Source organism: Lycorma delicatula, chromosome 1, assembly GCF_047948215.1.
Source record: "Lycorma delicatula isolate Av1 chromosome 1, ASM4794821v1, whole genome shotgun sequence".
In the NCBI taxonomy this organism is placed as follows: domain Eukaryota; kingdom Metazoa; phylum Arthropoda; class Insecta; order Hemiptera; family Fulgoridae; genus Lycorma; species Lycorma delicatula.
In genome coordinates this window covers 324,420,930-324,434,254 of record NC_134455.1, presented here as the reverse complement: position 1 = coordinate 324,434,254, position 13,325 = coordinate 324,420,930, and the positions used below count along the sequence as shown (strand labels likewise).

Below are 13,325 nucleotides of genomic sequence, written 5' to 3'. Positions count from 1 at the left end.
CAGATAGCAGCTCTACTTGCAATATCTCTGTTAAAACATGTATAAATTGATGAAGAAAGAAGCATTTGGAAAAATATAGTTAAAAAAAAAGACAGACTTATATGCCACATATTAAAGCATCCTGGAATAGTCGCTTTAATATTGGAGGGACAGGTAGAAGGAAAATATTGTGCAGGCAGGCAACGCTTGGAATATGTAAAACAAATTGTTAGGGATGTAGGATGTAGGGGGTGTACTGAAATAAAACGACTAGCACTTGATAGGAAATCTTGGAGAGCTGCATCAAACCAGTCAAAGACTGAAGACAAAAAATACTGTTTTTACTTTTGTGGACTTTTCAAAAACACCCTTGTATGTATTAACAAGGAATATGAAATGGTAAGTAAAAAGATGCTAGAACCTTCTGGTAATTGAACTCAAGACTGGCTAATGTGAAATCTAATCTGCCTGTCATTAAATCAATTGGCTATTTATGTCAATTTAGTAACATTCATTTAATACAGAAAAGATATAATGATTAAAGAATCACTTTATGTGCAATTCTGGTTTCAGACAACTAAAACCCCTTGATAGTGGTAGTTCATAAAAATATATGTCCGGAAGTCAAAAGTTAAGTATAACCACATGTATCTATAAAACAATTAAATGTAATCTAAGCATCTAAACTGAAATTTTGTCATAAGAATAAGAATGATTATAAAGTATAATAATAAAACTGATCAATGTAACATAAACTTTGTTTATTTTTAAAATATAATTTAAAACATATATAATTGTTATGTAATTTTTTTTTTTATGTAATTAATTTACCTCATAAGTTAATAGAATGCAAAACCATGAAGAATAAACTTACTTTTGTTTTACTAAAGTAAATTTTCTTGTGGATATTAAAATGTCTAAGGTAATTCAGTTAATATATAACGATAAAATTGTTTGGACATCTTATTTCAACATATAGATTATTGATAAATAAATTCATTAAAGAATAAAATTGTGTATGAAAGTAATGAAAATTTATATACATATAACAAATTGTCAGGAATGCTTAAAAAATATTATAATTAAACAAATTTATAGTCGATTTTTTAAACATATTTATAGTTTCCCAACATGAAGTTGACAGGATCACTGAAAATGTGGTACTAAAAATCTTACTTGTGTGAAAAACAACCATTTTGTAACCAGTATTTAATATATGAAAGTTATTTATTATTGTGACTTTACATTTTAGACAAATCTTTATGTTAACTTTTCCATATTAACTTTATGTTGCTGATATCCAGCTAGCAGCTGTACTTAGAATATCTGTGTTAAAACATGTATCAAAATTAATTCATATTGAATATGGCACTTTGAAATTTTTTTTTTTTTCATAAGTGATGAAGTCAGCTTATGATAGGGTTTTATAATTTTTAAACCATGTAATTTATTTTATCAGCACAACTTAATTGAAATAAAATTTTATTTTCAAAAAACTTAAAATGTGAATTTTGAACCTGTGATTTCTTGCTTTTACCCATTGTAGCCAATAAAGCAGTTTTTTGTCTGTGATGATTGATGATAAACATTGTACAAAACTATTAATTTTTTAACAGTTTTTTTGTGGTCATCTTCACTGACTAGTAGTGCTATTATTCTCCCATTTATTGGCTGACGTAGTTAAAATATTAAATTGTTTTGGTTTGCCTTGAAAAATGAATATACTTTTATCTTCACACTAGATGCTTCCATTTTAAAAAAAATATTAATTTTTTTTTTAAATCATGATTTTCCAGAATATAAGATATCTATAATCATATCTTTAATAGATAATTAGATTTTTTTTTAACTGAAAAGAATTTTTTTCCCTGATAGCCACTATAGTGTTTTTACTCATGTGTGTAACTTGCTTTTATAAAAAGTAGTAGTAGTAATTATGTATAACTGTTAACATTGTAACTGCAGCAGTTGTAGTTGAGCTATATGGTACTTATTTCAGTCTCGAAGATACTACTCTTGATGGTAAAAAACACTATTTTATTCTTGGCACACAAGTAAAAATCAGTAAAAGGAATGAAATTATTTAGCATTACACATAACACTTTCAGTCAGTTCATAACTAGGACTGGCTGATTGTGTGTTTAACAGTGTCGTTAATTAGTAACAAAGCAGCCCTGACTTATACTTTGTAATAGTATAGTAGTAGTTTTATTTGAAAAGTTGTTTATATAAATTTCAATATTCATCTGTGTATAGTTTGTATCTATCATATGATGAATATGTAAAACATATTTTTTAATTACTTATTGTTCAAATGCCTCCAGTTCATTTATAATAGTATTTTGTACTTTTATTTTACTTTACTTTTTCATTTCAGCTGTTGTTTGATCTATTAACCCAGGCTTTCCAAACTTACATGACTTAATACCCACTATTAAAACTTATCTTTTCAATCTACCTATATAGAGGACTGCAAGAATAAAAAGAAAAAATTAAAAAGTAGAATTAAATTTATTTATTGTTGAAGCATATTGGGATCTATTGGAAGAATGAGATTGTTTTCTATTTTTGTTGATAACATCTCCAACTTCTATTTTGATGTGAAGTTAAACAGTCTTGATTTGTTTCAATATTTGGTTTTAATTGCAACCATTCCTCAAAATCCAACTTTACATATATATGTAGTTGTAAAAGGATTCAATAGTTGTAAAGTTGTATTGTATAAAGTCAGATGTGTGCATACTTAATAAGCAAGAATTTCTCAGCAAGTATACTGGATGAGGATTATCTTGTTTACCGTTTAATGTAAATCCAAATTTTTTATGTCCAGAATCATATTTTCTTTTGCTTCGTTTTGATGATTAGAAACATTGAGGATCTCATAACATTTTCTTCTATTATCTTTTTCTGTAGCACATCCTATTTTTTTTCTTTTCATGGATTTGTAGTCTGTTTTTCCCAGGAGTCTTTTTCAACCACTTACCCATTGCTGTAATGAATCTTTAAAAAAAAATATAAGAAAAGGAAAAACTTTATTACATGAAATACTTATTACTTACCTTTGTTTTGCAAATAAATACTTTTATTAACAATATGTATCACTTGCTTGCTTCCCAACACAGTACTAAGCTCAGAACCAACTTATAAAAATTAGCTGTCTACCTAAGTTAAATATGGAATTTTTAATGAACTGTATCTCATAGTTGGTTGCAAAATAGCATTGATCGTTATTTAAAATTTAAAAGTTAGGTTTTCAGTTAAAGTTTGTCAATGTAAAATATTTTTTGGAACATTTTGAATTCTATTATGAATATGAATGTATATGTATGCATTTTACTATTGTGCACTGAAAACGAAACGAATTGAAAAAACTAGAATTCCAATATTACTCATAACTATATACAATGTAGTACAGTGGTTCTTATGATGTGATGTTTAGAAAAAATAAGTTGTAATTATGCACACACAAATAATCTCGATCAACTAAACATTCAATTTTTAGTAACCTGTAGTAATTTGGGAACCTTTGTATTAACCATTGTGATAGTGCTTAGCTTTACAAAACAATTGTACATTATTAACACTATAAAAATATCCATCTATCACAAAATTTTTTTTAAAGATAGATAGGTAAATTCTTCTTGTTGCTAGTTACAGGTAATAGCCAATGGTAAATTAAATGATTAATACACAATTAGAAAGATTATTTCTTCCTTATAATTCTTATTTGTTATATTCTTTTCTATTCATAACAGGGAGCAGCAATGGACATTATCTGCAACAGCACTTTGCCGAGCAGCAAGATCAAGAAGTGGTAAACCGGGAGTTGTGACAAAACCTTTCCCTCGTTCATCATACATAACTCGTCGCATTTCCCAGTTGAACCAGGTGCAGGATAAATCACCTTTACAAACAAAATCATGATGTCTTCTTGGATTTTTTCAGTGGTGTTTTAAATGTTGGTGTACTCATCTTGAACAAAGAAGTGATTCTAAAATTATATGAAGGATGTAAGCAAATTGTCTTAGATGTGATATTTGAAAATGCACATCTGAATTAGTATTTAGTAAAAAATTATTTTTAGTCATCAAGTGAAAATTAGTGTATTACTGTTATGAATTTTACATTTTCTACTTATTATAATTAGTTTTTTTTTTTTTAATAATTTGATTGATTTTTTGATTAAATTATGGCTGTCGTGAGATAGCAGTGTATAGATTTACTGTAGATGAAGTGAACTGCAAGTGTTAAACAATCTTCGTTGTTATTTAAATTATAATTGTGTATCATGTTGAATATGACCCATCTGTCATTATTCTTTACTCTAAAATAATTAATTTTTTTTTTTTTGTAAATTTATTGTAATTTTAATGAATATTGTTTCATAAATGTAGTTTGTAATAAGGACAATAAGAGGTTGTAAATGAGTTCAAATTAATTTCTCTTCGTAAATATCAAAAACATAAGAAGAATTTACAGTTTTCAAATGATTTTCTGCTTGTCGGTGAATGCAATTTCAATATATTACTAAAATTTAGCAGTAAAAAAATTTAATAAAAAATAGCCTCCTATTTCTTTGTTAATTTCTGGCATATATTGATTCCGTGCCTATAAAATGTGTCAAACTATTTTCTATTCACTAATCTTTGAGTTAATCCATATAAAGTGATCCAGTGAGAGTTGCTTGACCATTTTTTTATTTTTTTGTATGTTATTCCCATACAATATACATTGGCAGTCCAAAACAGGTTTTTTGTATTTTTATCCAAGCCCGCTTGTGAATGGCAGTCATTTTCTTTCGTTTAACAGCGTTTTCTTTGCTGACATTAATATTAATTTTAATATCTTTGGACTAGATTATGCTAAAAGATTGCTACATATCCTATTTTTTTCATCAAATTCTGCTGTTTAATTTGGATCATTTACATTAAAACCTTATTAAGCCTAATAAATGAAAATTACCTCTAAACTTTGATATCAAAGTTTAGCAAATCCCACATTTTAAAGCTTAAATTTTCTATTAAGTTGTGAAATATAAAAGTTAGTTTTATTATTATTATTATTATTGTTGTTGTTATTACACGCACTACAGAGCTAGAGTATGAAAAGTATTTACTTTTTTATGAATTTTTTTTTTAGTTTTTTGAAAGTTTGAGGCTTGATATCCCTGGCAGGTCTTAGGATAAAATATAATTTTTCCCCTAGCTTACATCCATTTTGGAGCAAATTACAGTAAAAATTTCAACTTTTATGTTTGACTTTAAACCAAGTTATGAATTTTCAGACATTGCACAAATAATACCCATTTATGCTGTAACCGATCTTAAAAATTCACCCAGTATATTCATTTTATTAGGTTTAATGTTGTAGTTCCACAAGTTTTCAAGAAAAACCTCTTTAGATTGAAAAAAATCAGTCCATTGTTTATCATTTATAAAAAAAAATATTAGCTGAATGTGTAAAAAAAAATTTCACTCTTAAAAATTAATTTTGTGATTTAGATATTAATATGTAGGAATTTTAAAGGCAGTATTAGTTTTCATGGTTTGTGTTTAATTTGTTCAGAATTATAAACTTCTTCTAGAAATTTATTGTGTTGAAATTATATAGAAATTAAAAAATTAAGATAAACTAACTTTTTAAGCAGTTTCATAATCGGAATGACTTGTTTAGGAATATGCATATTTCTTCTGACATTTTATCTTAAATAGAATGAGATCTCCCTTTGCTGTGGTAAATTCAAGCATTGATAGGGTTTCCTTGATTTTAATTAGAATCCAAGCTCTATCACTAATAAACTTCTTGAAAGAAATTCTAGGTCCTGTAGGATGATAAAAGTGAACATGCGCATCATTGTTCTCTAAACTTATTTACTTACTGTCTGCTAACCACCACTGTCCATCATATATGATGCCAGTCTCATTTATCTCCCAACTTCAGGACACAATTTTACTAACAGTTATCTTCATAAGTATCCATTTTTGATATTGTGAATTATGTTCTCTACATGAGATTTATAAAACTTTCTTGTTTCTTTGATTCTCAAAAAAGTTTCAAATCTGGTATTAAGTGTTTCAATATACAACCCATATTGATAAATCTATTTAGATTCTTTTTTTAACAAGAAATTAAAAATTACCTTTGAAGTTTTCATTCCAGAAGGCATTCATTTTCTCTACACAGACCGAAGAAACTTCATTATTCATGCTTAATTTTAATAATTTTTTGTCAATTTTCATCAAAATTACTTAACTGTTTCAGTTTCTTTAAAACTGAGCCATAAAAAGTTTTATGGCACACTTCACTTATTTTTCCAATGGTATTAATCCATTTTAAATAATAAGTGCAGTAACCCTAATTTAAAAAAAAAAAAAATAGTTAATTAATCGATCGCATCACAAGACTCTGGAAAAAGTAATAATCCACACTGTAACATACTACAGCACTGACTAATCTATTTCTGTGATCCATAGCCTCAATCAGTTGCCTATTGTTCTCTTGCCAGATCTATATGAGCTTGCAGAGACGTGATCCTTTAGTTGCTGTATGTATTCCTAATTGCTTTGAAACTTTTAAAAACAATTTAGTGTTTTCAAGATTTACTTTTTGTTATTATAAAAGAAAATGTTAATAATTTATGCAGCTTTTAGTTTTATTTGTTTAATTAAATATGTTGTAGGATAATTCTAAAGCTTACACAACACTAAAGAAGAAATATCACATTCCAGAACAAAGTTGTTTCATGATTTAAGTTAGTCAAATATATATTTCTTAAATTTCAAGATGGTTGATTGAAGCATAAAAGCACATTATTTGAGTAATTTTAGAAAATTCATGACTTGGTTCAGAGTCAAATATAGTTAAAATTTTTGCTGTCATTTGCTCTTATGTAGATATATATATATTATGTGGAAAAATCACATTTTTATCCTGAGCCCCACCTGAGATATCAAGCTTCAAGCTTTAGAAAAATTTAATTTTCAAAGATTCTTAAAAAAGAAGAAAACTTATTATCATTCTTACTCTAGCCATGGTGAGATTGGTAACATATGTAATAATTAAAAAAATCAACTTGATATTTCATCCATTTACTGCAAATTTTAAGAATTTTTTAAATTTGGAGGTCATTTATACTTATTAGGGAAAGCTTTTTTAATGTAAAGAACCCAAATTAAATAGGAAAATTTATGTTTGTTCCAAGGGTTTTATAATCTAGTCGAAACATTAAGTTTACACTAATGTCGGCAAAGTCAAAAATTACCACCCACTGCTAAACAGAAAGGCCACCCCTCACAAGCAGGCTGGGATAAAAATAAAAAAGGCCTTTTTTGGATGCCAATGGGTTTGTGAGTAACAAAAAAAATTTTTAATTAAAATAGTCAAGTAACCAAAATTTTATTTTAGACCTATGACTTTTGAGTTCATTTTGTTACTGACAATTTTTTAAATTGTCAAGAGTAATAGTCATAATTTTTAATACTTTTGGTCAGAAATTGGTTTATTCAGGCTATTGGTTCAGGATAGTTGAAAGGGATAACTAAAATCAGAGCCTATTATTTTCTTTATCACCTTATGGAAATAATTTAAACAGTTTACATTTTTAGACAAATGTTGAAAACATTTATTTTTAAGCATGTGCATTTCTAATTTTCATAATTTTGATTAAAAAAATAAAACGTTCATATAGTTAACTCTGTTACAATATAGACTTTAATTTTGTCCTTCAGTTATGTACAATTTGTTTCCAATATTTTCGAAAAAATAGCTCATTGAAAAATAAAAAATAAAGATCGTATCCCAAGTATTGTACCAAAATAATAAATAGTTTCACAACAAATTAAAAAACCCAATCATTATTAAAAGTAGATAATATTCATGTACTTCGAGGAAAAAATGAAAATTTTTTATATAGGTTCTCTCATTTGTTTATATGCAGAAGAGAACCAAGAACATACAGACTGTAAACATGGCTGTAATAATCTCTTGAAAAAGGCTAGTTATAGTTTAAAAATGCACTGTCATAATTTTTACTACCAGACAGTTACTTTACCTAGCTTGAAAGAATACTGTGTTATGATGCAGTTGGCAGTTGAATGAGCGTACTTAAATGATTTTTTTTTCTTTTGATAAATATTTCAGTACATTACCAGAAGACAAATATCAATATACTTTTTTTTTAATTTCTTGCTGAGATAATAGATGAAATTTTATGATTGTAAAAAAAGTCCATACTTCAGTTTTATGTTCAGTGTTTCCACATATTTTTTGGATTTGTTTTACCAAAGTTATAGTGCTTGGAAATCACACATATAATAAAGGGATGATTTTTAACTGAATTCTTACATCTAAAACCTCAAATGTGGTTTTTCATTTTTCAGACTGTAGTATTATTAAATGTTATTTATTCCTAATTTATAGTTCATTTTTGTGAAGTATTTACAACCCCTTTTGGATTGTTATAGTAAGTTTACATGTTAATATACAAAATTGTGTTATTTATTTTTAGTATTTGTGGTAAAGGTAAGCTTTTGATTGAAATTAAAAGTTTAGTTTTGTTAAATTATTAGTCGGTCAGTTAATAATAACCCATTGGGTTGTTTTCCCATAAAATCACAAAAACCACTTCTGTTTCCATGTAGTTAAATAAAAATTCGGTGTATTTTTTCAAAATTTTATATCCATTTTATGGTAGACTGAGCAGTAACTTAAAAAAAAATTAACCCTTTGCGCTCGTCAGGCCAGCACTGCTGGCCACGTACTTCTCTGAGTCTACTCGGAATTATTTATGATGCCGCCGAGCACACAGCTCGGTTGGCCACATAACTTTCTGTGCTAGGTTGGCGGCCATATTGACCGCTCTGTCGCACCAGCTGGGAATTAATTTTAGAGCATTCACTGATATTTGTACATAGGATGAAAGAATGACAAATAAAAATTATATCTTAATTAATCATATTTTATTTTTACAAAACTTTATAGTTGAAGTAGATAAACAGAAACATATTTTTACAGTTTTTATAGTTACAGAAAATTGTTAACATAACTTTCTTTTATTATAAAAACAAAAATTGCTGCAATGTGTGACAAACAATTTTTTTTTTGTGAGTGATATAATTCAAAGCACATACCAATACGTAGTCCTGGATTGGCAGAACAGGTTTTACAAAAAAATTTGCTTCGTTTTCTTTGCTGTCCAGGTCAATGATCGCTGTACACTGCACTATCTTTGGTTTTTCTTTCTTCAAGAGGGTACGGAAGATGTAATTTACCATTCAGTCTCTCTTCGTCTGCTACATCTGATGGTATTCCTCTTTTTTTGGAATTTCATATATTTCCAACAACCTGCTTTACTAAAACCTTTCTGAATTGTCTTTGACGTAATTTTTTTTTGGTTGTTAACAATATTGTAAAATATAAATGCATTTACCGTGGCAGTTTCTAGGAGCCAAAAAAAGACTTTTCTCCACCATTTGATGGATTTTCTCGTGAAAGAATATAGCTATATATTGATCTGCCACATCCACGCCACCCATGAATTTATTATACTTGCAGACCACCTTAGGCTTTTTTACCTCTTCTTCCTTATGCCCCTTTCGTATACATCTGATTGTCTTTGTTGATCCATCAGTATATAGAGTACTTAATATTGCTACTAAGTTGGTGTCTTTCCACAACAACAAGGAAACCTCATCATTTTTTTTTATACAGTTTAATATCTCCTTTTTTCAACTTAAGTATATTAATCTTTTTTTTTTTTTTTGAGTTTTTTCTTTGTGCTCTTACATGGTCAGGAAGCACTTGCCTGTTAAGCATTATGGTCCCAGTTATATGAACTTGCCATTTTAGGAGTGCTGCCGCCAGGTCCAAGTTTGTATAAAACCTGTCAGTAAACACATGGAGACCTTTAATATCTCCATAGGCATCTTTGAGTTTTCCAACAAGATGAAGTACAATACGACTAGTGGAGCCTAAATCAGATCTGACCATACGGTCAATGGTCAGTTTACCAAAATAGGGTTCAATCGCACAGATATATCCAGATTTTGCTTCACTCATTACAAAGATTTTTATGCCCCATCTTATTGGCTTGTCTTTGTTGTAGACTTTGAACTGGATTTTCCCCTTAAATCCTACTGTGCTCTCATCTACACTTACATGATTGTTAGGTATATAATATTCCCTGAATTTATTGTTGAGATAGAGGACAACGTTACGAACCTTTCCAGACAGAGTCAGTGTGCTGTGTACTGGTCCAGAAGGAGATTGACCAACATGAAGGTTCCAAAATATTTGGGAAAACCTCTCTTTACTGAAAATGTCCTTAAAAAAGGTTGTTCATCGACCCAGTTTGTTGAGAAGTAGTCGTCTATTTCAGGTTTTTCGTTCATCTCCATGTTTATAGTTATTCCCATAAATGCTTTCATCTTTTCAATACTGATATCTTCCCAAGACCACCACATCGATTTTTTTAGAGGGGTGTATTTTTTTGTATATTTTCATGAGCAGTACCTATTGGTTTCATTGGTTATTTCAGTAAATAAAGTATCTGTGAAGAATAGTTGAAAGAATTGTAAAGGAGTTTGTGGAATTTCACCAATTGATGGCTTAAATTGACTAACCTGTGACCATTTATACTTTTGGAAGTCTTGATTGCCTTCCTTCCATTCTTTCCAATCAGAACCAGAATCATTTGTGTTATCGCTGTTTGTTTCTTCTTCCTCCACTTCATCTTCAAAAGTATCCACACTGTTGTCAATAATGTCTATATTATTGTCCAACATATCACCTTGTGTTTCATTGTCAAACTCCTCGCATACATCTGATTGTATATCACTTTCATGATCAGAATCGACTAGAAAATCTTCATCACTGTCTGATGCACACAATAACTCTTTCAGAGTATCAGATGGTAGATCAAAATCGCTATTCATCCTTAGGTTAAAATATTTACAGTAAAAAATCACTTAAATATATATACACGTATTTAAAAAAAAAAGGACTTAAATTCTTCACCAATATATATATATATATACAATAAACAAAACCACAATCGCTTTAATTGATAAAATAACTAAACAAACGACATAAAGGTGACGATGCTCAACCAGAAACACGTAATCTTTATTTGGTGCTCGTTTTACAATCATATAGTTATTTAGATCACTTTCTACTCCATAGGTTGCAGCACATACCAGACATTGTACCAGTTAGGTTTATAACAGCTGAAATTTAAAAACATATTTATAAATTCTGTTTATTTTTGTGGCCAGCACCGGTGGCCTCCCGAGCGTTCGAATAATTTAATATTGGCCATCCGAGCTACGAGTGCCGATGCATGAAAAATAATTCTGAGTTGCGGCGTAAATGGCTGCCCCCCCCCCCCCCGATCTGTGAGTCCAACCTATAGCAATGGTTACCGAGCGCAAAGAGTTAAATTACAAGTATATTTAAAGATACATATATCCACCGTCTGTGAGCAAGCAGATTACATTAACTGTCATCAGAAATAGTTCTGTTAAAAAGTCAAGATTGGGAGTATGCAGTTTTTTTTATAATATTTTAATTTATTTGTACTAACTTGAAAGCAAAAAGTAAGTTGTGCATGTTCATTTAAGAATTGTATATAAATTTTTAATATTTTACCAACGAATGGTAGCTGATAATAGGAGGTGTTTGTATAAAGTGGAGTTCAGTTGTTGAACTACTATCAAATTATAGCAAGATTTGATATAATTTGATTATTTAGAGAAAAATAATATTACTATTTTTTTAGAAACTCCACTTCGTCTTAAATTTGATAAATTTTCATTTATAAAGTTGGAATAAATTAGCCTACTTAAAACTTATGCTTTGTACTTCTTGAAATCTGTATTCCAAAGCCACATTTTTTAAGAGACAGGTGTAATTTACATACACATGGCTAATCTAGAAACATAAAATAATAAAAATGCAATGGAAAAGACAGATTTCTTGGTTCATTAGCTACATTACCAATTTTTTTTAATAGAATGTTTAATTACAGATAAACCACCATCCATTAAACAAATAATTGGTTTAAGTAAATTAGTCATAAATTGGAACTTTTTGTTTACCTTGTTGATCTCCCATGTTAATATATGAATTTATCTTTTATAATTTCTTCAAAAGCATGCATGCAACTTCATAGCTTGCAAAGCCATATTTCATAATAATGCTTTTACAGTAAGTTACAAAAATGTATATAAATATATTGTAAGTTATTTATTTTTTTGTAATTTATGGTCATGTTTATCAAACTAAAACTAAACTACCTTTAAGGTATACATTTATCCTCCCATGTAGTTCTATTTGAGCAGTGGGTAATTTGATACTTACATTTCTCACATAATTCTATGATTGAATGTGTGGTGGATGTTCAAAATGATAGTACATTTATAGACTGTGTTATTAATTATGGTATCTGTAAACTAGTGTTTAGTAAGATTATTTTTAAATAATAAAACGTTCTTTGGCATTTTATATGTGTAACTATGTTTTTTTTAGTATTATTGGATTCTTATGGGGGGAAGTTAAAGTTGATTCACTCCAACACTTCTACCATAACTTAATTGTTTTTGTTCATAATAATTTTTTTTTTAATTTGTCTAATAAAATTTAAAAAATAATACATACAGTTAGAGTATTAATATGGCCATCATTTTAAAATTTTCTTTTCAAAAGAGAATATCAATTTAAATATGTATACCAAACTTTCTTTAAATAACTTAATCTCTTTTTGAGTTACAAAATATCTTGCGAAATCACAAAATGGCTGAAGACAGAATACTAAGCATTTTTGCTTTTGGAAGCATTTATGAGTACAGAAATTTTTTATTTGAGGAATCTATTGCCAAAATAACTACTTTCACAAATAAAGGCTGATTCAGTAAAATGGGCCACTTTAAAATTTTTGTAAATTGAACAATAATTTTTTCTAAAAAAAATCTATTTGTACCTAACAGAGGTAAATAGAAGCATTTGTTTTATATACTGTAAATAACATTAGTTTGATAGTCTGTATCTCAAGTTCAAGAATTGCTAAGTTTTGCGAATTGTTTTTACACCACTCAGAAGTAAGTTACAATTTCTATTTCTGTCTGCAAAAAATAGGTCCTGATTATTGCAAAAGATGATATCACATTTTAACTAAAGTTCTTTGCATAAAATCCACTGAACTGAAGAGAGTGAAATTGATGTATTACGGCTTCTCATTTTCTTGGTATTCATTGGATTACAGACTATTCTTTCATTCCTGATTTTTTTTTTTAGATAATAATTGTTTGATTTTGAATCTGTTATCCAGGACTTTAGTACATAGGGATATGAAA

General features: G+C 28.5%; 1 protein-coding gene across 2 annotated transcripts in view; it reads left to right on the top strand.

Annotated features, from left to right (window-relative positions):
- Positions 1 to 12,477, top strand: part of LOC142334209 (tubulin polyglutamylase ttll-4-like) — a 153,513-nt gene extending 141,036 nt beyond the window's left edge. Inside the window, exon 19 of one of the 2 annotated variants that reach the window (XM_075382043.1) lies at positions 3,735 to 12,477. In XM_075382043.1, the coding sequence (XP_075238158.1) occupies positions 3,735 to 3,903 (169 nt within the window). In that variant the 3' untranslated portion in view covers positions 3,904 to 12,477. The remainder of the gene's footprint in view (positions 1 to 3,734) is intronic. The other variant, XM_075382044.1, reaches the window with a different exon arrangement.
- Positions 12,478 to 13,325: the final 848 nt, after the last annotated feature.